Source organism: Phaethon lepturus, unplaced genomic scaffold (assembly GCF_000687285.1).
Source record: "Phaethon lepturus isolate BGI_N335 unplaced genomic scaffold, ASM68728v1 scaffold1193, whole genome shotgun sequence".
Lineage (NCBI taxonomy): Eukaryota > Metazoa > Chordata > Aves > Phaethontiformes > Phaethontidae > Phaethon > Phaethon lepturus.
In genome coordinates, this window is record NW_010528149.1 from 95,584 (window position 1) to 122,879 (window position 27,296).

The following is a 27,296-nucleotide window of genomic DNA, read 5'->3' on the forward strand; positions in this document are numbered from 1 at the left end:
CACCTTGGAAAGGCAGCTGAAGGTGCCTCCATCTGCAAAGGGTTAGCGCTCCCGAAACAATTACCAGGATTATACCGAGAGCTGAAAAGTGCTCTAGGTGCGGTTTCATTAGCCCTCACAGTGGAGTTCGGCCTCGCGTTACCAGCGCACTGCAGGCTGCGGCTCCCCGTGGAACGTGGCAGTGCCCACGCATGAGGCGCATCTATGCTGCACCCCCAGGGCCATCCCCTTGCCCTTCCTCTTCTTGCTAAGGAAAAAAAGATACTGTTTGTTTCCCGTGCTATGAAGAACAAGTCAGCAATTTGCTTCAGAACTGCTGAGCGCAGCGTACACATGTACTGTAGCTGCTAGTCAGGTATGGACACGCAGCCTCTTCTTGAAGTGTCTTTACATCTGCCACATCCACACGGCACAGGGGTGGAAAGAGGCCACCCAGGAAAGAGGGAGCAGACGGAAAAGCCAGGTGCCCCCTCCCTGCGCTGCAGGACTCCTCCAGCCTGCGAGGAACCTGACAGTGCCGTCACCCTCGGGTGCCCACGCTCTACCACCAGCGATGGGATGCCCACATCCTCTTCTCATCCAGGTTAACCTTGAACTTGACACTTTGCACCTCCCTGTCTTCCTGTTCTTCCCCCATGCCTTAAGAAAAATTTAATTTAGGGATGAAAGGCTCAGACCACAGACAGGTAGTTACAGGGCTCTGAATGAACACTGTCGTGGAGCATTGAGGAAACCCAGTGCCGTGCTCTCAGATTTGTAGGGTACTCAGGGGTCACAGTCTCGAGGTATGTGCTTGCCCCGTGGATCCCCTTCCCAGTTCCCCATAGCTCTTGTTTATGGAAAACACCGCAAGAAATATTAGGAATTTATTTTCCTAACTACTTCAGTTTACTTACTAAAATACCACTTCTAATGCACTGCTATTTTATACAAGTTCGAGTTACATCTGTGCACACATACAAGCATTCTCCTAATTAAAGTTGATACATTTGCCCACAATTAAAGCTCTCAAAAAATATTTCTTCAAAACTTTTCTCTAAAGTCCACTCTAAACACTGTTGTTATGAACTTCTAGAAGAACACTCGTTGCAGAGCTTTAAACCAGTCGCTTAAGTGCTGAGACCTAATTAAAGGAATGTGCACTCAATATGAAACAAGAGTTACCATAAGAGATGCAGGATTCTAAATACGATCCATGTGCACACTTCTTTTCGCTATGACAACTAATATGTTGAGTGGTGATCCTGGGAGAAAGTATTTGGCACAATTATTTTCTGCAAGTTTTCCAAGCCCTTTCTGTGTACTTTATATAGCATATCAGTGTGCTTTTCACTTAACTTCAATGGTTTGATAAAGCTTGTTAAATATAAACTTGGCTTCTTTTTCTCAGAGAATTTTATAAGCTCCAAGTGAGCCAATACATCCACAGCACCATATTCTCAAAGTTCATGAGCTAAGTTCTTCATCGATCCCTGAATGTGGGAGCATTTAATAACTGCATAAGACTGATTTCTTTTCAGCTTTTTAATCCTTTGGGAAAACAGTAGGAGGTTTTTTTTTTTCATTTACTTGCTAACTGGTGAGTTTGGGAGTATACGAGATAGTGTGTACATATGTCAGGTTATTTGTAATTACGGAATAATCACTGTTTTGGTGTAACAAAACCAAAACTAAACATGGAGTGCAGCTTTGTGTTATTAGTAATTGTTATTATTATTAATAATACAGCATTCTGCCTTACGACAAACACTGCGTTCTTATGCAATTTCATTCCACGCAATAATCATGATCAGGCTTCCCGCTTGTTAGCAACAACAACAAAGGGACAAAGATTTTTTGACTGAATAGTTACAACTGAAATTGTTAAATTCCACTTCCAAAAAAACCCACAAGTGATGAGATCTCATGCAGAACTAGTAGAAAATAGCTAAAAGGAAGGGTAGTCCAGAGGTCAGTCAGACTTCATAAACAAGAATACGGCCTGTTTTTCTGCAGGGGAGACTTGATATATGCTGGGCTAAAAAGAAGGGGCAACGGAGAGGTACACAGAATGACAGAATGGCAGGGGTTGGAAGGGACCTCTGAAGATCATCTGGTCCAACCCCGCTGCCAAGGCAGGATCACCCAGGGCAGGCTGCACAGGAACGCGTCCAGTCGGGTTTTGAAGGTCTCCAGAGAAGGAGACTCCACAACCTCTCTGGGCAGCCTGTGCCAGTGCTCCGTCACCCTCACAGTAAAGAAGTTTTTCCTCATGTTGAGGTGGAACTTCCTGTGCTGCAGTTTGTGCCCATTGCCCCTTGTCCTGTCACTGGGCACCACTGAAAAGAGACTGGCTCCATCCTCCTGACAGCCACCCTTCAGGTATTTATAGACATTGATAAGGCCCCCTCTCAGCCTTCTCTTCTCCAGGCTAAACAGACCCAGGTCTCAGCCTTTCCTCATACGAGAGATGTTCCAGTCCCTAACTAACACTTCACCCTTCTATCTGGATCTGCAGTGTCCCAGATATGTTGCCTAAAACTCCGCAGAATTCAAATTCTGCAGTGAGAATTATTTCAGGAAGGGCTTTCACAGACTGTCCCACCCTCTACCATACTGTTTGCGTAAGGAGGGAGAGATGGTGCTAGCATGCAAGCACTCTAAAGTCCAATCTTGCATCTCTCCAGCAGTTACAAGGCTCATTAACTTTGACCTAAATCACATCTCTTATTATATATATTTCCAGAGGATTTTCTGAAAAGTAACCTGCCTGCTTTTCTATGAGCAGCTATTCAGGAGGTGCAGAGTGACAGAACTGAGTTTCAGGGAAACACAGCTAAAATAAGTAGTCTACAGAAGCTTGCGTATCAGACCTGGGGATAAAACTAGCTAGAAGATTGATGGAGGGTATGATTTGTGAGTCTCCTAGATCTTACGATTTAGCTACAGAGTACATACAGGAACAAAGTGTCTATCTTAAATGCTTAAATATTCAGACAAATACATTTTAATAGGTGCCAGAGCAGTGAAAACAAATGAAATGCTATTGGAAAAAGATGCTAATCTAATGATATCAAGGAATAAAACCCCCACCCATTCTTTCCTTTTAGCATTTCCCTTTTTTCAACAGTTTCAAGGATCACATAACTGCATTTACTGCACTAAGGACTTTTCAGTCACTAGAAGGGGGAGCTGAAAGAATCAAGTTTTAATCCAATCTTTACATTTAATAGCAGTTAGAAGAAAAGTCTCCTAATTCCAATCTCTTCAGTTCCACCAAAGGCTAAGAAGGAAAATTGCTATCTATCTAATATCTATCTAATTGCTATCTACTAAACTATCTTTTAATACAGATAAGGGTTTTTGTTCTTGCTCTGTTGCTATCTAGTATTATGCTTTGTCTTTCAGTTTGTGCTTTTAAGGCTTACCACCCAGATCCCAAGGGTAGCACAAACTCATAGTCTTATTGAGAAGTACCTTCTATTAGTTAGAAACTTTATCCATCTGAGAAAAGATTCCTCTGTCCTTCACTGTAGTTTGTATCAGTCCTGAAATAGTTAAATATTAAGCCATCGCTGCATTCCTCCGTCATTGCCATTCCCCCCATATCCATATCAGGAGAAGATTATCCCTGGTGCCAGATTCCACTGTCTGCATCTGACTAAGTGGTTCAAAGGCCAAGTGTAGGAATTCTGTTTTAAAAAATACTCATTTTTTTGTTCTCTGAAAAAGCAGCTCCCCAAAGTTACTGCAGGCACTTTCAGAAAAGAGGTAAAGCACCTAAAGAAACGCAACAACCCGATACCTTTCAAAAATCGCAAAGGCATTTAAATAACATTATCAGCATTATTATCATTTGTGCTCTTTGTCATCACTGAACAAACCAATTTCACTGGTCCTAATCTGATTTCAAGCTAAGCAGCACATTCAAAAGTGCTCTGAAGTGAAAACTTAGGACAAGCTTACTCAGTGTGTGGGATGGCAGGTTGAGTAGCGACAAAGATAGAAAATAGGGAGCAACGAGTCACCAAAGGTAAGCTCAGGAAAAGGTTAAATAATGAAGTGTTAAAATTTGAGAGATGCTTGCAGAAAACAAGTACACTTGCCCAGGCCTGTTTCTTCTCCTGATCTGGAGCAATCCTAGACCACCAGTATGTTTGCAGGATTTGGTCTAGTGCGCTAGGACATCTGTCAATGTACAGCGCACCAACTACCCCCTTGCCATGGATTGTCTAGCGGAAGTACCACCTCTTCAGATGGCCAAGCAAAGCAGTGTTTACTGTCACGCTGCTTTGAGAAAGTCTGGCTAAAGCTTCAGAGCCCACGGGGGGAAAAAAGGAAGGAAAAAGTCCGTGCATCACAAGCTAACCTAGTTTAAAACCACAACTTTAAAGATTGAGGTCTTCAGCACATTGCTAAGGGATGGAAGATCAAAACTGCCAGTCGTTGCTGGCTACAGTGCTCTCCGTGCTGGGTTTTGCCCATCCTTGTGTGATAAAACACTACCTGAACAGCCCTTGGCAACACATGGGGAAGCAGCCATCTAAGAAGACACCGTAACTCTTCTGAAGACTTCACAAAACTGAAGGTAAGTCCTACTTCATGATCTGAGTGGATCTAACATCCGATTTCCTCTGTTTTCCAAGACAATGAGTGTTACAAGATGACTGAATTGCTGCCTGCATTCTCCTGTGAGAAACAAAGGTGGCAAGAGCCAGGCTTTCTCTTCTCTTCTCTTTTCAGGCAGGGGACCACGGTGCAAATTCATTTTTGAGAACTAGCTTCTTTGCTGCCACAACTGGAGAAGCAGATGATGTGGGGAAATGAACCCAAAAGAGGCTTGGTATAAGCCAAAAGAAATTAGCTCATATCCACAACCCAGGAACACTGCAAAGATGTCTGATGTAGGTGAGATTAAAACAGCAACAGTTTTAAAGCTGAAGGAAGTAGCTGAAAAAGCCCCTTCACTGAGGAAATGCAGAGGCAAGTGAAAAATCCACAAACGTTTTTGGAGGTGGGGAAGGTTTGGCACATCCACATGGCAGATAAGCAGCTCATCAGAGGTTAGCTAAATGTTACTAGTTATTTCAGTTTAAAATTCTGTATTGTCTTAACATCGCGGTTGCTAGCATTGTGTTTGGCTGTGAGGAACGCTTTTTGAGAGGCCCTGGCTTAGGCTTGGTGGAAGCATGGCCGTCCTGAGCTTGCGGTGCCTCACCCGGAGCAGCTGCAGCCTAGCAGAGTCAGACACTGCTCTCCCACGGGCCTGGAGCAGGGGCAGGGCTGGCCAGCCGGAACATGAAGCTGAGCTCACCCGGCAGATGCCACCTGTAAGCTAACGTGAAAGGCATCTGAGCTCATGCCCTTGCATCAGCCGCTGGGCGAGAGCACGTGCGCAGCCGCGTCTGCAGCCCAGCTAACGCCCAGGAACCCAGCACCTGGCAGTGATGCTCCTGTGGTGCTGAGTGCGTGTGAACCCCCGGTGTGACGACATTTGGGGATGTATGACTACCCCGGTATCATCCTTAGAAGTGCAGTGCTCAGAGCAGGTTAGGACAGGCCGAGTCATGCCCAGCGCATCCCACTGTAGTAGTGTATGTGCCTATAACTTTTCTACCTGCTTTTCTAGATGTCCCACATGAGGAAATGTAACTTCTCCCCTACCCCACAAAAACGTGCAGTAACAGGATTCAAATAGGTGAACTAACACCTTACCCTACAAGCGATGCTTTCCGTGACAAGGCAGCACATTCTTCTGGAACAGAACTTTTTTGCACCCTACTGTAGGTCTCAAATCCTAAACAAATGCTTTTGTGCACTCACTAAGGAAATGCCTCTGGACAGAGAGAAGGTGGGAGAGGACACCAGCGACCACTACCTAGATGATTCTTTCAAAGTGGCCAGAAGAGAGAAAAAAAAACAGTGGAAAGGAGAGTGGAAAGAGATAAATGAGAGAGGAGAAAAGACACCAGCTTCATTAAGGATCACACTACTAGCACCATGCAGATTCCTACCACCTAGAGTACAGGTGGAGTACGCCTTCAGTCACACAGTTATGATCAAGTATATGTTTAGCAGGGGATTGAACAAATAATATGGGATTAAAGACACGTATCTATCGACTTGGTCTGAGGAGCCATCTATCCCTGTACTACCTACTGAGGCCAGGAACAGTTGCTTGTGCTTGACCTGCTGGAATCCTGCTGTATTGTGCACTGAAGCCTTTGAAGCTATGTATGTAGATCATGAACCTCAAAGGGTGGCAGCTGACCTAGATAAATAGATGATAAACACTTTGCAAAGATGATTTTTTCCTGTGTTTGTTATACGTACCATAAAGTAAGCTTACAGTCAGAAAACAAACTTAAAACACTTTTACTTTCTTACTTTCCAAACCCCTATATCTGAAGCATACGTATTGAAAGCATTAGCTTCAAAATGTAGCCCCTAGGGAGGACACAGAAAGACTAATTGTAAACAATAAGCTTCGTACAGATGATTGTTATGGCTTCATGAAAATAGCTCAAAACTATCCCTCTGCTTTAGAATTCCAGAGAACACTTGCAACACAAGACACCTGGGCAGCACAATGCTAGTGTAATTTCTACAGAACTCTGTGTTTTTAACTATTGGTTCCCATTAGTATTAAGTTTTGGGAGTCTTTACTGTATTTCTTTTTAGAATTTTACATAAGAATGTTTTAATATTTTTAACTGGATTGTTTAAGAATTAACCTTGAAAAAGCCAAAAGCACCCTACTCTGAGTAGTACCAGGATTTATCTTCCCAAATTCTGTCAGCTTTTGTCTCCATTTTAAATTTATCAAACAGTCTACAACAGATAAAATGTCAACAGAGAAAAAAGACCATTTTTTTAACAAGGAACACAATATTTGACTGTGTAATGACCTAAAAGAACATAGGCCAAGAAGTTACCACATAGATGCCAAAGCAACCAGAAAAAAACACACTCTGAGGCAGTAAACTCTTCCTCCTGCTACACCGCTTCAGCAGCTTTACTGTACAAGATGAAGGAGAAGGGCTGACCCAGCACACCCTCCCCGTCTCTAAAATTAGTGGCAGAACTGAAGATGAAATCAGGTGTTGAGTATTTCTTGGCAGATACGTGCAACTCTGCATGTGCTAGTAAAGTCTTCTGTGGTATGCACTAAAGCTGGCGTAGAAATGGTGCTGGAGATTTTAGAGAAGCTCTTAAAATGACATGTGTTCATGCTGTGAGAATCTTTACCATCTTCAGCTTTTCATGTATCCATTTTCATAGATGCAGTCCATAAAATTAGCCCCTATGCTATTTTTATGCGATTTTCCCATTGCTTAGTCATAAACATCCAAGACTATTTGAATTCATACAATACAGGTGACCTAACAGTCTTTAAGTAATCAGACATGGACCCATTTTCTACCATTCTTAAAACTATGCAAATATGCTGTCTAAGAGTGACTCTCAACTCACTAAATTTGAATCCATCGACCACTATGAGTTATGTCGCATTTCAATACTTTTCAATAAAACGTCTTTCGGTTCTGCAAAACTTCCATCTGAAAGGGTAATTAGATTAAGCACTTACACAGGATAATACACTCATAATTAAACACTAAATAATTTTAGGAAGAAAAAAAATGAAATTTTTGGTTGAATTGATTCAGACCTTCCTCCCCATATTTTTTTTAGGTAATAAAATAAATTATTTGTGCAGCTTTACCATCTGATAATTTTCAGTTTCGTATCTTTGTTCTCATTGATAAAGTGTTCAAAAAAACCCCACACAGTACAGTGCATGCTTTCACCTCACTGCATCTACAATTCTGTTAAATCAAAGGATTTGTAAATGTAATGTAAAATTACTTACTGAATACATCTCCTCGGGGTTTCTGAGGTTCTAGCTGGATCCTGTTGTCATCTGTAATTCCTTGGGAAGATGTAGTTTCAATGGGAACATGTGAAGGCTCTTCAGTCGTTACCAGAGGAGTTCTTTGTGGTGGTAGTGTAGGTCTTAACGTTGTAGGATGAGGTGGTGTTGGAGGTGGAGGCCTCGTCACTGGCTTCGTTACTGGCCTTGTCACTGGCACATACCTAGTGGTTGGCTTTGGTGTCAATCGAGTTGTTGGCCCAGGTGTAGGTCGAGTCGTTGGCCTGGCCACTGGCCTTTCTGTAACAATAGCAGGTACATATAGCGGTCTGAGGGGTTTCCTTGTGCCTCCAGCATCAGGAATCCTATTGGTTATTTCACTGCCTCCCTTAGGGAGCGTGCCGTTGCCCCTGAATCTATGATATGGACCAGGTGGTTCAATCATAATGTTAGGAATAACTGCAAAGAGAATCAAAATGGGACCAAAGTGGACATCTGAGTCTCTCGCTCCAGAAATTTAACAAGGTATTTCATTGTGACACAGAGTCTTTGCTGAAATAATTTCTCTTCTTTTGAATGTTTCCACTAATTAGAAACATACCTTAGCATCAGCAGTGCTGAATTACCACACCCCTTTAGATGGTACTTCTCATTACAGCAGTTTAGAGGTGATTTAGAATGACTGAAGGTGAAGAGACTTCCATCCCTGCCTCCTCCAAAGCATCAACTCTCAGAGCTGGCAAAACTTACCCAAAAGCACTGTTAGTAAAAAAGCATGGACAGGAAGGTGTGTGTTAAGCAGCCTTCTAAACTGGACAAGTTTGTTCTCGGGAGTGGATGCAAGTTTAGTCAAGACTCCAATGTTACAACCATTTTGGTCATGGATAGGCAGATACCTTTTTGCTTAAGAAAGTTATCTTTCAGACTTCTCCACTTCTTCTAAACTTTTCTCCTTGTCAATAAGCATTAATCACTTTAGAGACTGCACCTAAGCCAATAGGCTTCATTTAGATCTTTACCTTTGCTAAACACCAGGAAACTAAGTAAATGGCATTTTTTCAGCCTCCACAGAAAGGAGAAGGTGAACTGAGCACCACCTGCACCAAAGTGACAGTGCATACAGTACCATCTCCCCCAATATTTCATAAAGAAAGGACAATACATTTTCAGTTGGTTTCACAAGGGCAGTTTCTGCAGACAGGAAACTCAAGAACATCTGTTTTGTTGTTTATAATTTTCTATTTGTTAATAAGCTTTTTATATCTCACTGGAGATCTTAAAAGCCCCAATAAGAACTCTAGTCACATATTTGGTGTACAAGTGTTTCAACTATAACACATAGTTAAAATGAAGAACTACTGTTTGTTAAACAATTAATTGTTTTGACGATAGCAGGTAAAAAGGTTTTCTCTTTGGCCACCTTGTTTATTACTATTTTGAATACCCTGCGGTTTTTACACTATGGTATATTAAAATACAAAATGTACTTTAGGACTATGTACCAGTAACACATGTGAAATGTATCCACATATAACTGCAAGCACCCAGGCTGTGAAAGATCACTTTAGCCAGACCACATTACCATGACAGCTACAGCCACAGGAAACAAATCCGCAACGGTGCCGCTCTTTAAAGAGATCAGTGAGTCACCGCAGACCAGAACCCACGGATGAACACAGGGTCCTCAAAAAGATTCGGCAGATGTCACAGAGCTGCACAGTCCTGAGGGACGTCAAATGCGGGGGAGCTTCGATGGCCTATTCTCTACTAAGGGAGATGGCTGCTTCTCCCAAGAGGAAGGTGAGGAAAAAAATTTTCCAACAGGGAATTCGTCCGGAGAAATCCTCCCTCTTGGCTCTGCTCACATCTGGGGAGCAGCGGGGAGTGGATGGGGTGAGCTGCTGAAATGGGCCAGCTGCAGAGCGTACATAATAACAGGGTATGAGTAATATGTACTGTTTGACCAGACCTACCCTGCTTACTCAGTTGTTCTCATCCTGAAGCAATCTCTAGCATCAAGCTGTGAATAGGGAGAGGTGAATTGCTTTCTAATTATGAAAATGTCCCAAGGAAAGGTATTTTTACTAAGGCATGCTAAGACTCAGAAAACTCTGACTACATTCCCTGGCCCCTTATTAAATATTAAAAATAGTTAAGAGAAACTGAGCCTGATAGTGCTGTATGTCAAAATTTACAACATGGGACGCATTTACTTTCATAATTCCTTTTTAAAAAGGAGTATTACATACGTATGCAGTTTGTGCCATTGTCTCTGTATCCTTCTTTACACTTGCATTTGTAGGATCCTGGTGTATTGTAACATCGCGAAAAACTACCACACTGATGGTGGCCAAGGGAACATTCATTTATATCTGCAATAGAAAGTTACATTAAAAAATAGTTTACATCAAAGAAACTTGACCTTCTGCTTATCCCTGCAAAAACGCAAACAGTAGTACAGTTATTAGGAAAATACTATTAATTTTTTTAAATGTCATGAAACTGAAGTGCCAGTGAGAAAAGGAAGATAGATGGTCACAAATCAATGTGGCAATAAAACGTTAGGGTAAAAGGGACTATTGTGCAATTCTGGTATTGCTCAGCTTCAAAGACGGACTGTGGGTAGACTGCATGTAGTTGAGAGCATGAAGATCACAATTTTAATAACTACTTCTTAAAGATGGCATGATAAGAAAAGAAAAACTGAGTGTAGGAATATGCACATTCTTAATCACAAACTGTTTTTTCATAAAATGCTTCCTCTATTGTACATTTGTATAGATGTTTCTACATCAAGTAAAAACTGCTTGAAATGTCTTAAATGGCATTTCTATGCTTTTAGTGATGCAAGCAAAAATCTCCAAATTCCAGTGCTCTGCATAGAGATTCTTGCCAAAAAATATACTTAAACAAACAGAAGGCAATGCCTCATTATCTCTGATTCTTTATGAAGGATCATAAGCAGTTGAGGCCCACTAGCTTCCACAGGAGAACAAGTTACAAGAACAGGGGCCAAATACATGCTTTCTTTTTCACAGTCTATTTCTACAATCCACCCTTTCCTAAAATACAGATGCAGTGCAACTTAAAACAACCTGCTTCAACATTTCAGCCATAATAAGTAACCCTTCCTCTTTAAACCATTAATTTCAGTTTAGAATATGCAGCTCTATTACATGCACATAAGAATAAGTTGTTACTACCATGGCATTGGTATTTGCCTCCGATGTACATTAGATCAAAGCCTTTATGACACTTGCAAATGTAGCTTCCGAAAGTATTGACGCAGTGCCTAAATTGTGGACAGATAACTCTCCCGGTAGCACATTCATCAATATCTGTGGAAACAAAGGAACTGTATTATTCTTTATAGCAGTTAAAATACCATCTATACTATCTAAATTAAACTGGTTTCACATAATGAAAAACTAAAGAAGAATGGCCAAAGTATTTTTTATAAAGTCCATTTGGCTACAAGCTGGTCAGCCAGCAGTAATACCTGAGCACTTCTCGTTGTGCCATCTCAGTTCAGCTCTTGATTACACGCCCAAATTTTTATGGCTCCTTTGCCAGAAGCCTTTACAAATACTGTGAGTGACAAGAGATGCACTGGCATAATGATCCCTGCCTGGTTATAAAGACAGCACCTGCATTTACAGGCAAGGACTAATAATAAAAACTACCCCAGTAAATCTTTTTCTGAAACGTGCGTGAAATATTGTTCCTGTAGCACCGGTCATACATGCATGTCCCAACTACATCACCCTGCAGTAGCAAGTGGTTTGTTTTTTTAAAATCTCAGGTGTCCCTAATCCATGATCCGCCCATTGATCCTATCAGGAAATCTTCATCTGCTCAGGACTTGCTCTAAACAAAGAGAGTTCAAGCTAATGCCAGGGCTGCAGTATTTCTGCGTCTCCTCCCAGTTAGTTAGCACAGGCCAAATGCTTTTCGAGTACCCGCTCTTTGCATTCTCTTGCCCTGCAGAGTGCCTGCGCTGTAGCTGATCCCTCTTTCACAGAGATGCTGGTTACCTAAGTGACCTTAAAATGAGGTGCTGAGATATATGGCTTCCATTTGCCCTGCCAGGGGCTCCCAGCAGGATCCGAAGCAGTGATTCAGCAAGCGATGTCCAGGCAAGGACAGAGGAGTGGGAAGACATGAGTGATGCTCAGTAAACGTCTGATGCCCCACATGTCCCAGAAGCTGCTGTTCTTCACGCTGAGTAACAAGCCAGGCCGAGGCCCAGGGAGCAGACGATGCTCCCCCAACGCTGCTTTCGCTCTCTGGGAAACTCTCAGATGAGGTCGGGCTGATAGTCCAAACCTACCACTCACTTTGTAGCCCTTGGACACCGAGCTGAAGCCTGCTGAGCGCCTGAACCCTAACTCTTCACTGAGGTGGAGACCTGCCATGCACCGCTGCCACTGACGCACGCCACTCCTGATGTTTGTTGGTTATCTACAGGGCACAGTTCAAGCCTTTGCTCTGCAGCTCTATCAAGCTCTTGATCTATGGGAAAGCAAGACTTTGCTCTCCACGCAATTCTTTTCCCAAAAGGAGCACTTGAGCTGCAGGTGTCAAGAGTGCAAAACAAAGGCGAGTGATTGATGCCCTGCTGCTTGTGGAAGAGGCTTGAACAAGGCAGAGAGAAGCCCGAGTCTCATGCACAGCACAGAAAAAACGTTAGCACAAAACTGCTGATGAGTTAGGGCAGCTACCTGAGGCAGGGGAGATGCAGCCTCAAGCCCTCCAAGCTGTGTTTCCAACAGCCAAAAGAAGTGACCTCAAGTCACGAATTACCGGCTGGCTGGGCTCTCCCAGTAGCTCCTGCTGGCCCTGTCCCACTCTGCGTGAGGAATTACTGAGGCCAGCGAGGACTCAGCCCCTCGGCTCCCACGCTGCAGCCCATCAGACCGCTCCAAAGCAACAGCTCGCCTTTACTCTCAGACGGGAGCACTTCTACAACGCTGAATGAGAAGGAAAACGCGGCCAATACTGGGCACCTCTCCACATGCCTGAATCCCCCTATAAATCTGTCTCTCAGTTTGAATCTATTATTAATGCTTTAGGCTTTGAGTACATTAGTAGGAGTCTTACAAAATTCCACTGTGTTCCTTACAGTCATTTAATTAAAAGCCACAATTTTCTACTCTTTATTAAAATATTATTTCAAGGCTGCAAATTTCAGACTCTTGATTACTGTGAGTTAGTTTTTGGTTTTGTGTGTTGGGGTTTTTTTTTCATCTTTAAACCACAACTTCAAAAAGGAATTCAGCAAGAAAAAAATTAGCCACTGAATACATCTCATCGTGGCATGGATTATGTTCTTTAAAACCTAATGTAGCTTGTCCTGCCTTTCCCTCTGTACATAGTCATGTTTCTGCAAATTCCCATACAGCAAGAAGTATGTTAGATGATCAGAGCACCGCAGTGGTATTGTTTAATTTTCTAAGCAGTTATAGATCCTAAAGATACAGGACTCACCCGCTCATCACTGTTGAAAAATGACACAAAAAATAATGGGAAAAAAGTAACAGTCTACTGCTTGCATTTACTATGAGAGATGGGTAGATGCTCATTACTGGTGGGAAAACCACTTTTTGATCATATAGCTAGAAGACAGCATGCAAGTGCCTCCGATTAGTTTCCTGCAGTTCTCAAATTGTACAGTGACTGTGGCTTCTTCCAAGTCCACGGCCCTGTGCCAGTTCACACCTGGGCCCGAACAGCGTAAGGCTGTTTCCCCTTGCCTGCTGCAACACGCTGCGGCTCACGCCTGCTTCCGACGAAAACCAGGGCATGAAGGGGTGATCTGTGTTCTGGTCTCAGCCTGGTCTGCCACGGAGGCGCGTAGCGCCAGGGAGCTGCTCCAAAGGCACGTGGATACGGACCGCACCTAATGCGTGTGATGGTCAGTGTTCAACAGAGAAGCAGAATTACAAAGTCTTGCTTCTCTCCTGCTCTGAGCATGACCGTATTACCAACTCTGATTGATATATTCATTCAAGAGTCATTATTCAATTAATTAGTCAATTAATCCACATTTTCACTGAATACTTTGCTGAATTCTTTTTCAGGTCATTGTTATTTACCTTGTATGATTTACCTTCATAGTCAAATTGTTTGGTGGCTCTTTACTGATTGTCTGGAAGGAACATTTTAACAAAAGAATGATCAGCATGGGTTAAACTAAGAATAGAATAATGCCTAGAGGAATTTCCACCTGTGCTAAAAATAAGCATTACATTCCCAGCTGTCTTTCAAACTCTCCTCAAACTAGGATTTCATGAGCTGCAGCCAATGCACACTTCAATTTTTTTTACCATCATCTGCGTTTCTATTTGTACTGCAGCAATACCCAGACCCTCCCCAGAGCTGACAACCTCCGCAGCAGTGATGGGCTTGTACACATGTGAGGAAAAGGCAGACTCTTAGCTCCAAATAGCTTCAATTCTTGGAGGTATTTAACTGGTTTTAGTACAACTCAAACTTGGTAAAGAAATAACACAAAAAGAGTGCAGGTTCCAATCACTTTTTACCAAAAAAGAGGAGTAGATCATGTTATGACCCATGAAGGACAGACATCTCTTGCTGTGACTATTTTCCCTGAATTGTACAAGACTGTTCAGAAATTTTTGTGGGAAACTTTAAAAATAGGTTATGAGATCAATCTGAATGATGCACACAACTGAAATGTGGGTACACAGTTCTTCACCTTTCTGGGAAAAAAAGTGTTTTTTTTGAAAACTACACTGAAGAACTGAAAGAGCTTCATAAAACTGGTTTGAGTGCTACTCTTTAAAAGTGCATTAAAAGTGCACTTTGTTTATTTCAAAGAATGAAGTTTGCCTGAATATAAAAATGCACACTAAGAGAGATTTGCAAGTATTTTTGTACTTGGTATAATTTCCTTGAATTTATACTTAAAATCACTCATCTCACTACAGCATGGCACAAGTCTCTTCCAAAGGTCTCTGTCTGCCATAACGTCCACAGCGTGATTAACCACAATTCAATCCCTTCAGCAAATTACAATGGTGGCTTTTTTTTCTCCTGTTCCACCCATTCTTTTGCATACACAGACATGCCAATTGTGCACTTCAGAAAGCCTCTGACTTAGAGCTGAGCCTGCTCCTCACATCAGAAGATCTATAATCTGTCCCTTCCTCTGCCAACAAATTCTTGGTCAGCATAGGTCAGCCACTTGGAGAACCACCTCCCCTGTGGACAGCCATGATGCCCAAATGGATAATTAGGGCATCCACATTCTCTTACCTTCTTTCAGTGCAAGTGTTGTTACTGGTTATGGAACTGTAGCACTGCATAGGATATAAATAATAAAATCACTAGAGCATCATATCCATTCAGGATATATAGTTAATGACTAATGAAATCACACGTCACACTGTTCTTTAGACCTTAGTAGAGTGTGGCACAATACAGTCTGATTAACCATAAGCACCTTTTCCACAGTCACAAATGTGGGAGCAAAACATTTCACTTTTATACAGTCTGAATTCCCGAGTTTATTTTAACCCGGAGTTTTCACAGTATGGAAGACAGACAGCAGCTTCAATCCCATTAATATTGGGAGCATGCACAGACCTTCACCTTGTCCCAGTATAATCTCAATGATTTGCAGAAATTATCCCGCTACCCCCCAAGCCTAGGCACTTCATTGCTAGGTATGAGGGACCTCCCCGTTCCTTTTTTTATGCAGGCAGGTATTTTCAAGTCTCTGTTAGCGATAGTTTAAAATGACCCACTAACAGGAGTGGTAAAGGCTCAGGGCTTGGATGCCAAGCAGCCCTTGTGAGTTTTAAGCAGTCAATAAAACTTGCAGGACTGGAAGAAAACATTGGTGATTTCCAACACACACCACTTGAAAGCACCTGAGCAACATGCCTATCCCAATTCTCATTAGTAACGTCTTTAAGCTGTATGTATAAAGCCGTCTAAATACATCCGATAAACTCTCTTGAACTGCGTTCAGTGTAAGGATAAAAACATTTTGGAGACAGAAAATTAAATCTACATATGATCACCTACCTACGCAAGTCCTGCCATCGGGCCCTAGCTGCAGTCCCGGAGAAGGACAGCGGCAGCGTACTTCCCCTTTCAGTACATCACAGCCATACTGACAGTTTGCCATCGAGCAAGAAAGGGCATCTAGGGAAAAGTGATTGAACATACTTAGATAAAGGACTCCGATCAGTACCAGAAAATGACTAAAAACTTTGGAGAATTAAGATGTCATATAATTATGATAGAAGTGGAAAAATGCTTGTTGAATTTGACAGGTATCCATTCAGGCTTTAAAGAGCAAATGCTTATGCGGTAAATTTTTTCTTTCCACAAATTATATCTCTAAGAAAAAAAAAAAAAAAAAAAAAAGAAAAACAACACAATTAGTAGCAAGTTGCATCATGGAATGCAGCCCCCATGAGGAATATAAAGCCCAGTATGTACTATAAACCCTCCTGGACAGTACTGCCATTTTAAAATAGGAGTATCTGTAATTAAAGGTAATTTCTCTCCCCTTCTCTCTGTCTTAACACTCAAAATATCCACTTTTATGGGAGCAGGTAGGAACCTGATCTCCAGAGAGGTGACAGTACATTATACCAGTCAAACAACCAACATCTGCAGCTTTAATGATTTTACATTCATAAGGACATAATACAGCAGAACTGCAGGTGTCTTACTGCAATGAAAACTGCAAGCACTTGTCCTTGAAGGCCAATTAACAGTGATTTACAGCACTGAAGAAGGCTTCTGGGGAAACTTGTAATAAAACTAATAAAATCAAAATATTTGCTCTTGTTTTGTTCAGCCTAATTTCATTAGAAAAAAAGCCGCTCATCTTGTGCAACTGCCTAATTTTGAGTAAGATTAATCTTTTACTTTGGGACTCATCTTCATTTCATAAAAGTTTCCCAGGGAATCCCATGCAGGGATCTTGAGGAGCTTGAAAAAAGCAAGCAACAAGCCTTGCCGTACTCGAGCACGTTCCATCTGGCATAAGCATGTAGCCATTCAGACAGTAGCACTTGTAGCTGCCATAGGTATTCATACACCGGTGTTTGCACGGCCGTGGCTTTAGTCCACACTCATTTAGATCTGAAATGAAGGGTACAAGGGAAGGGGGTGGGAAAAGAAAACATACAAAGCGTGTGTGAAAAAACTACTAGTTCAAGTCCCTGAAGAAAGCAGGAAAAATATGGCAATCAGCTTTTTATATGCAGTCCAGCTGACAGCGAGTGTCCAGAACATCCTGCATAAAGCTGTTCACCCCTCCTGCCAAGTGGCGTATCTTCTTCTGTTTCACAGATATCCTTTCAGAAGTGACAGTATTAGCATCAGATTAAGCGCCAACAGAAGTTTCATTAGGGAATACACAAGCTCAGACTGCCCACATCTTGCCACTATTCATATTGACACCATGTCCAGGACCAGCCAGAACCCTGGAGGAGGAGGAGTGAGAAAGCAAGTATCAGTGCTGCAATCACCATCAGTCACTCTGATAGCGATTCAGTGATTCACGATCTTGCTTCAAAATTAGTTGCAAAGGAAGGCAGGAAAGCTGATGCTAACTTACTTTAAACAATATCACAGAGAAAATGTATTCCTTACCATCTAGAAAATACCAAAAAAGGATTATCTGCCATCAGTGATATTTGTCAAGGACTAACCCTGAAGGCTACTGTTTCAGATTTACAATTTAATACAGAATGCATGACTTAAACTGAAAATACTCAGCCTACAATTTTCGTATTAGTAGACAAGGCTTCTAACAAGAAATAAAGATTGAGTGAGCATTTCCTTCAGAATTTTATTCCACGAATACGTGTTGGTTTTATCTGGGTAAACCTGAATAATTTGTTACTTAATTATTTGTGTGCTCATGAGTAAAGATGACAATAAAGGTGAAAATAATAAAACTACTCACACATCCAGCCAGCAAGTACTTAAACAACTGAGTTACCAACCTTCACCTCTATTACTGCACAATGCTCTCTGGAGATCTGTTACAGTAAGAGAGTCACTGTTATTTCCAGGAACTTTTCAAAGAGACATCTCCGTTATTAAGCACATTCCCATCAAAAGTCACTCCCTAATTCATGTAGCAGAAAGGTAAGCCTTGGAGCTCCTACCATGTGCTAGACACATGAACACAGCAGACACTTTATAAAACGCCAGCTGAGAAGGGGACGCATGCTTTCTATGTTGCTTGACTAGATGCGAAGGCTTAGAGTTAAGACAGTAAAAAAGAAAAACAAATATACCTCTGGTTAGAATGAAGTCAATAATTCTTAACAGCATTTATGTGTATCATTAAAACTGTTGTCTTCTGACCTGCTTTGCTTTCATCTTCATGGGGTCAAGGAAGAGCGAGCATCATGCTGAGTGGTATTTGCCCTTCCCCTAACTGATGGATATGACCTTTTTTACTTCATTTTCCAAGGCCTCGGGAAGAGCAGCAGGTTTGGGGATAAGAATATTTCCTGCTCCCCTCTGCTGTGAGAAAGTAGTGGTAAAGGACATAATTTTCCCTTTCTTCCTGCAGAAGTCTGAACAAGATGTTTCTAGGAAGCCTGAAGAGAAAAGTTTGCTCCTAGAGTGGCAAGGAAGACCAGGTGAGTGCAGGCAGGACTTCAGTGAGGAGAAGTTGCCCAAATATAAGGGCTGGACCTGTGCCTGACAAACAAGGAATGATGACCATCTCTACAGTCTTCCTGCAGATCATGGATTGCAAGAAAGAGCATCCCTTTTCAACTCTCACTCTGGGAGTCTGAAAACAGACTCCATTTCTGGAGTTGCTAGGAGAACATACTTCTCCCAGCAGGCACCACTGCCACAATCACAAGAACGTACCTGCTGGGTTTGAGAGAAACAGCTCTAGAAATGTACATTTTCTACTGCGAAAGTGGGATCTTCGTGACTACTGATAGAGTACGTGTCAAAGGGAAAGGCAGCAGATTATTATGCTAGAGGGGAAGGGCAAGTTTTCATTGTGAAAATCTTTGTGTAAAAAAAAAACTTTACATAAAAATGCTTAATAATAAACACGTGAAAGCTTGTATTTTGGGAGGTAAACTTCTCTGGGCAGCAAAAAAAGCTGCTTTTTTCTTTCTTCTGTAAAACTTACTACAATCAGGCAGCTCCTGACAGACATTATAGCTGCATTAACATATCTATTACATATGCAACAGGTCTGTTAAAAAAGTCATTGTTAAATTCAAAAACTCTATTATTTGACTTCAGTTTGTAGGAGTATTCCCACAGAGCTCACACTATTGACTATTCTGAGATTTAGGGACAATCATTTTGAAGTAAGAGAAAGAAAAGTTCTGTAAGTCTAAAATAGCTGTGTTCTTCCTCTTCTGTACAAAAAGCATCACTTTACAAAATAAATGCGTTAACAGAGCTAAGTATAAAATACTGAACTAGAAGTAGGGACAGAATGAGAAAAGGTAATGCTGATATTAAGATGAAAGGGCAGAATTTTAACTGTGCCTGTGTTAATTTCCAGTGCTTACATCCCACTGCACTTCAACTCCTAAATTCAGATGCTCTTGAAGACTTCACCCTTAAGAACTGTCTGGCATTTATTTCCAGAGCTACAACCACAGATCCAAGTTGAAAACGCTAGGAATTTATGACTATTCTCACTTTACCGTCTTGCATAAAGTATAGATTACATTATGAGCCTGAGATAATTGGTCCTTCTATAGGACTCTGAATACTACGCCACCATTTGGTACAAAATATTCTTAGCACAGAAATGAAAGTTCTGGTATTGACAAATAGACAGCTATTAGTAACATACTCTGAGAATAACCTGATCTTAAAAAGAAGGTGCAATCAACTGTATTAGGATACCACATCACACACTTTTTCTTTGTGGGGTTTTGACTGAATTATTTCTGTTGTCTTCATTCTGTTTCTGCCTGTGAACAAAGGCTGTCAACATCAGCTTTTGACTCACATCTTAAAAAAATTGCTGAAATTAAAATGCCCATGCCTTGAAAAAGTTCAAATCTTTTAACCTTGGATGATGTAACAGAAAGCTAAGGTCACAAGGCAGCAGAAATAAGCTGTTAGCACAACTCCACTTAAACCTAAACCTCATGTGTCATGGGTCTTCACTTTTGCCTTTGAATTAGCTATTGTGAGAAAGATGTTTTAACCTTATGGAGTCAGAATGAATGCTGCTGTTTAGGAAAACAACTACTGGCAGTGCTGTGGCTGCTTAAGAGAGAAACCAGCCTTCGAATAGCTTAGGTGTGTTAGAACACACTGCTCAGGCCATCTTATTTTCCCCAAAAAGCAAGTTTTCTTCTTTTCAGCAGCGCAGACGGGCACATCCTCAGAAACTGCAGGACGAGCACCGCTCAGTTTCCTAGGAGGCACACTGTATGATTACCGGCAGGTCCTACTGGTTCTACATAAAGGCCTGTATGAATACGCTGACAGCCCTCTTGATCCGCCTCCGTGCACCCATAATCTGTAACAGCGTGCTTCCCTAAGCAGTGTCTGGCTGTACTGCACGTGGACTGGGGGAGCGCTGAAACACTCCTACTATTGATACACTCCACCTAGTTGTGTGTTTCTTGTTCCTTAAGTAAGGTCTGCTTTTTCAAGAACAGGTTCAGGCTTATGTTAGCAGTCAAAAAATCAGCTGTAGCAACATACCACTTGAACAAATGCTGGTTACTTATCGATTGTGTATTTCAAGCAGCATCTATAGAGACACCTCAGTATAAATGTCTATGCCTCAAAAGAGGAAATAAGAAAGCAGCAGAAGTTTCCTCTAAAAAAAATTGAAAGCTAAAATGTATGAACACAAAAGGTAATAAAAATAACATCTTTACATCATTTTTCTTTTTAATAAAATATCATCATTTCTTTTAGTCACTTATAATCTTACGCTGGAATTTAAAATATAAAGCCCAATGCTACTGAAAAGTTTAATAAATCCCTTTCTCTTTGTAGGAATTCCCCCAAATTGCTTTGCAGGAATGTCCACACATTTGAGAATTTTATTGTTCAGCCACTTAAATTCTCATGTTGCCTACAATTTTACAGTCAAGGCAAAACTAGCATTCTTAATTTCAAAATAACATGAGACAGTACTGTACATAAAAGTGGACTGACAGTTTTGGGCACTATGGAAAGCAGGTCTGTAACGTAAGTGCAGGCTGCTGAGCACAGGTATTTTATTTTTAAAGAAATGAAATGAAAATCTGAATGCAAAGGAAGGACAAGAGTGCTATGCTGGCAAATGCAGATATGCCTTCTTGGACTACTGTGGCACCACACATGATCTTAGATAATGTCTGACTTCAGCACACACTTAACAATGGGGCACTTATTCCTAGGAAGATGCAATACACTCTGCTATTTTCTTTAATTAGCTTCTGCAGAAGACTGAAGCACTTGGACCTTTTCTGCCTTTTTCTGCCTATTAGCTAACTTGGATCAGGCAACACAGAGGTCAAATATTCAATATGAAATTTATTCAGACTTTGAAAATAGAAAACCGGGGACCAGAAACCAAGCAAAAAATTAAATTGTTATCACCATACCATAAACAGTAGATCATTTCATTTCATTCATAGATTTCATTTCCAGCAACTATCATCACACTACTATGTCCAACTTGTGAGATTGGTATTGCCCTAAGAGTGTTTTGTTCACATCACTTTGATTAATCAACAGCTGCCAAATGCAGAAGCTAACAACCCTCATTTTCTTCAACTTCCAGCTTCATGTAAACCACAGTTTTGTCTTTATCTAACCTGACAAACACTGTTCATTGCTCTCACTTTACAAAGGAACTCAGAAACAAATAAAAAGTGCAGGCCCTGAAAGAAGAGCAGAGGAAAGAAACAAAAGCAAGCTACAACCGTGAGTTATGGTGGAAGAGTCAAGCCTTTTCAGAATACAGGCACACAACATCAAGGAAATACAATCAGTTATTTGCTCTGCATGCTAATGACACTGCAGGTTCCGCTTTTGCATCACAGCCATCAGTCTCTTGGGCTCCAACCGCTTTGCAAGAATTATATTACTGTTTCAAGCCGTGCAGGTAGAAGGAGCACACCACCTGAAACACAGGACTGTCTCACCCCTTGATGCTATATTTCTTGTATGATCATCCAGGGGGTGGAACAGAAATGCTTCACTGCTCGGACCACGTGGACTTGCATATAGCTGCTCATCTTCACAGGATGGGAAGAAGGCATAATAAAAATTAAATTACCAGATTTTTGTAATACGCATTACTTCATAATTTTAAAAAAATATATAAATCTCTCTCTCTCTCTCTCTCAAGTGCTGACAAGAATTGTATTACAAAAGGAGAAAGTAGCAAACTTTGCATCACGTTCCTGGACTGAACAGGGCAAGAGGGTAGTAAGTTACAGAAAGGAGGCCTTACATTCTTTGCATAAAGACAACCTTTCCCAGCCACACAAAGTTAACCTGCATATGCTTTAGATTGCTAGCAAAACTCACAAGCTTTCACCTATTCATATTTTCCTGTGAACATAGATATTATTGAAGAGCAGGTATCAATTTTCTGATGAACACAGTTTGAAAGATGTATTAGTTCCGTTATTATCACTGTAAGAGACCTAGCACAGGGTATTTTCTTTCAAGTTGCTCAGCTTTTTTCTTAACTGGTTACAGCTGTAAACCTGGGATCAAAAAGCTAGAAGGGAAACACTAAAGCTGCTCAGGAGATTTGAATGCTGCGGGGAGAGAACATGGTTAGCTCTAGTGCAGTCACTGCAATTTAATTGCTGATGGTAGCAGCATAATAAAAGAAGTATCAGCTAATCCCAACTTCGGAGTGATCTAAAGCAAGGTCTAGATTGCCACTTCAGATGCAGATGACAAGCATCCAGGCATCACCACGTAGTCAGGGTTCAACAGTCCTGCTGTGAGGCTGGGTTCATCGCTTGGTTCAGTCTCTGGAATACGGCTTGATCCATGAACAGATGAAATGTAAAGCCTGTTTATCAGTGCTTGTACTCAAAGAATGCCTTTCACCAAGAACCAGAGCATACTTTACAGCCCAGCACCATCCACACATCCTAGAAAGACTTCCATCTCTGCAGCAGAACTCCACTATTTGTTCTGCCAACACCATCACTTTCTGTTATTACTAATTATTATTCTAGAACAGAAATGAGAAAGAGGGCCCACAGACTGAACAGGACAGGTGCTATATTAACATATAACAACATGGGTCACACTTATCTGGTGCAATTTACATTTCCTCCCAGAAAAAGCAGTCTCTGCATTCACTATGCACTTTTCAGGTCTCATCCAAACACGGAATCGGCACTTGGCAAGAGGGTATACCCTGACGCCCGGAACAGCTCAAGGCTCTCACCATAGAATAGGATAGATATAGGCTGTGGACACCTGAACAGGTGTACATTTGGGACACCACAGTCAGCAAGCATCTCGGAAACCTCACGCACATTCGCCATGGTAACCTTGCCACCAACACCATGCAAGAATATTTGATCAACACTGCTTAAAAGGCTTCCTTTAATGATTTATCACGACATTTTTTTCCTTCCTTAGCATAGAGAGTGGAAATTGAACAGTTTAGTTCAACAGTGCAGACTCCAGCAATTTGCGCAGCATTTTTTTATATTATTACATTTATTAGTACATATAAAAACTGTTACATATACATATAACAAGTGTTAGTTCATCACACTGTTTTCTAAAAAAGTTCCAGACTGATCAAAACAGGTGTAGAACAACAAAATCATAACAACTGAGCCTTTAAAATGTCAGCCCAGAGTAAAGAGAAAAGGAGACAGGATAATTTCAGAGATGACAGAATAAATGAAACTTAAAACAAAACTGAAAAATACAACATTCATTTCCAGTTTGGAAAGGATTAGTAAATCTGAAAATAAATATGTACCTATTTTTAAAGAAAATAATTCACTCTAAAATCAACATGTCAACAGAAGGTTAGCAAACATCAGTGTACATTTTTGAACAACAACATAGCTCTAAACATCACACTTTTCTACCATACTTCCTCAGCACTCTCAGAAAACAAACAAACTTTTTCTGTAAGCTGAGACAACTGGAAAAGAGAACAGTCTTATTGAAGTATCTTTGTATGGGAACATGTCTTAGGCATCAAAATCTCATAAATCATGTATTACAATTCTGTTTTATACTCTATAATCTTTATACAATTACATGTTTTGGAGATCATTTTTGGAAAAAAAACACACCATTAAACTATATTGATAATTCAGTACGAGAACACCTCCTGTTTCTAACTCTTAAGTACACACTGCAGTTTATTACTACCTAGCTAGTCCAGGATTAGAAATACAAAAACAAGAATGCAGGAATGATTTTTTTTAAAATTAAACACATATTATTTCACTATCCAAACCTGAAAATTGTGACTTTATTTATGAAATAACAATCCTGACCACAGATTGAAATAATTTGATTCAGATTCACGACAGCATGTAAATACATACTTTACATTAATCTCGTTGATTTCATAAGAATGAAAGCAAGTTTTCCCCTGTGTTATCCCAGCATTCTCTCTACAAATGTCAGTCCCAGTATCAGAACAGCTACAGTGGTAACAGACCTGGTATATGCATTCATTGCCCTATAAACGCAGGCGACACACACAGCATTTGGGGGGAGAGGGATCAACAATACTTCTGTGATTTCAAGAAGAAATTATCTTTCTTGGACTTCACTTTCTTACCTTGGTTGCAGGTTTTTCCAGTGTATCCTGGGTGGCATTTACACTTGTTTGGCCCAACACATTCACCATGTTTGCATCCTGGTTGGCATATAGCTGCAAATAGAGGAATACTGGTTATTTTTCCACTCCAGTCACGGCTGACAGCGCGTTACTTTGAAACAAATGGCAAGGACCTAACAAATAGTACAGTTTATGTTCCTCCCTTCAGCATCATTATATGCCTCAAATACCACTGTTCAAACATCAGGTGTGCTTTCAAAAATAACCACCACCCCAATACATGTGGGAAGAGGGAGATACTTGTTAGTAGTCTATTTTTGTACAACACTACATTGTGCTGTCTCTGGGATATTATAAACCCTTTTAATACCAAATCAGCAAGCAGGCACTGTGCCTTCACTTACTCTCTCTATGTGTGTATGTACTATGATTCATGCCATTAAATTTTGTAAAACTGGAATACGCTCCAGCTATATAGAAAATGCGTACACCGATATCATAGGTGACACACAAACAAAGCCAGAGTTCAGTCCCTGATGGGCAGCAGCACAGATGCCAGCAGTCACCGTTTTCCTCTATGACTGTAAGGCAACACTCTTCATCCCCTTATTAAGCAATGTTTGGCCTGAATCTCCCCCTTTCAGGTGTGTGGATCCTGGCCTGGGGGTTACTTTTTTTTTTTTTTTTTCTTTTGGAGGAAAAAAGAACTGGGTAAAAGCAAAAGCAACACTGACTGTAATATGCTGCTTTATCACTGCACACATCCCAGTCACTTCTACCCAGAACATTTCAAGCATTTATTGCCCAACCTGCTGTACAGACACTGTCTTCGAATGCGAAGTCATGGTCTATTCTGCTTCCAGAGTTAAATTTACCAGGTAATTTCTAATTCCCCAAATGGAGCATAAATACAGAACTCCAAGTAATAATAGTTAGGAAGCTGGTGTTTGGTACCTCTCTCAATGTAACACAAATAAAATTCATAAACCAAACTTTTAAAACAGCAATAACAAAACAAGCATTGCTTTTGAAGCAAATTTTGAATTTGAAGCAGATTTTTGAACAAAATGCAGATGCAAAATTCTGGTGAGCTTACTATTTAAGCAAGATGGACATAAATTAGACAGAAATCAGAGGGTGGCATAACCCGGATACCCTGTAATCAGGATTTACAATTTACCCTGGCTTTAAGTTAATTTTCTGAACTACCAGTATCGTTTGGAATTTGCAAAGTAACTAGATCCAGCTGTAATATTAATTAATCTGACAACAGGCTGTATCATAAAACTGGATGTATTAAGGATGTAATTTAACAGAAATCTGTCAGAAGGCATTCAAAAATGTAGCTCGCATTCTAGCCAAGCTGTGCAACAGGGTTGAATTAAAACAGACACAAGAGATTAGTTTTGGTTGTGGAAGAACTATGCAAATACATCTCTGATGTTCTAAAACCTTTTCTGTAAGATTCAAACCATCCAGAATCAGCAATTCCCACAAATGCATCCACAAAAGCAACTGTTAGTGTGGAAGGAGTTTGCTTGAGTTTTAGGACTGCATGTGCCCTTTATTAGGAGGGCATTTTTTCATTTAAACATTATATATATGTATGGCCAGAGATATCCCCTGAGAACATAAAACCTTGTTTTAAATCTACAGCACTGCTTTTGGCGACCTTCCTAACGTGATGGTGCAGTCTCTTTCTGAAAACCGTCTTAGGGAATATCTTAAGATGCAACAGAGAGATGCTTCTAGTTAATGCAGGATCTTCTTTTTTCCCCCCAATAAACACTGTCCAGAAACCAAGAAATGGGATTCAGATCGAGCAACACCTCTCAATTAAAGCATTAGGAAAAGAGGCTGCTTAGACTACTGAAAGATATGTTTCAAAAAGTATGCCCTTGGGCAATGGACAGAGTTGACTGAAGAGCAACTCATATCATGAAAAACTTCTAGAATATTGTACTTGGAAACAATTGCTGCTTTTTAATCACTGTGGTCATAAACAGAAAAAAAGATCTTCTTTGTGTAAGAGCTCATTTAGACACTGAGACTCTTATCTTCCTGACATCATAGGCCTGAGTTTGATTAAAGGTGATGGTGGCAAAATGAAGACTATGAAGACCAACTTCATGACTTTGAAGTCACTGGGGAAAAAGAAAAAGATGTGATCTAAACTACAGTCAAGAAGCAGAAATGACTATAAATATGTTTTTGAAAGCTTCCATGAAATTTCAACTGCACTTTAGACAAAATCCATATTGTGGAGTGGGATACAGTTAGGTAATAATTACTCTTCAAAAAAGCACAAAGCACCACAGGATCAGCTTGGTCGAAGCGTTACAGTTCAGTAGCTGAACCTGTGGCAACTTTAATTTAGCTGACTACTTTAAAGTTTTGGTCCCTCCCTCAGCTGCACAGATTGTAAATTAGCAGCAGCTCAAATAGAGGGGAAAAAGATCTCATACTTGAAGATGAAAAGCCTTGTAAAATTCAGTAATGAAATAAATGAGATTTTAATTTAATTTAGAAATTAAAGTGTTCCTCTAATTCAGAAGGTCAAATACATTTCTATTAGGAAGCAGACGTTTTGCTTAATTCTCTCAGTTAACAGTAGGTCACGTATCATACTGGAACAAAAATTATGTATTATTATTTAAAACAAATAATATACAG

At 40.7% G+C, this 27,296-nt stretch overlaps 1 protein-coding gene across 1 annotated transcript in view; it reads right to left on the reverse strand.

Annotated features, from left to right (window-relative positions):
- NPNT (nephronectin) overlaps positions 1–27,296 on the reverse strand; it is a gene marked incomplete at its 5' end in the record, with an annotated part of 48,283 nt that overhangs the window by 7,579 nt on the left and 13,408 nt on the right. Inside the window, 6 exons of the mRNA XM_010283569.1 lie at positions 7,850–8,308; positions 10,099–10,221; positions 11,053–11,187; positions 15,902–16,021; positions 16,853–16,972; positions 24,624–24,716. Coding sequence (XP_010281871.1) covers positions 7,850–8,308; positions 10,099–10,221; positions 11,053–11,187; positions 15,902–16,021; positions 16,853–16,972; positions 24,624–24,716 — 1,050 coding nt within the window. The remainder of the gene's footprint in view (positions 1–7,849; positions 8,309–10,098; positions 10,222–11,052; positions 11,188–15,901; positions 16,022–16,852; positions 16,973–24,623; positions 24,717–27,296) is intronic.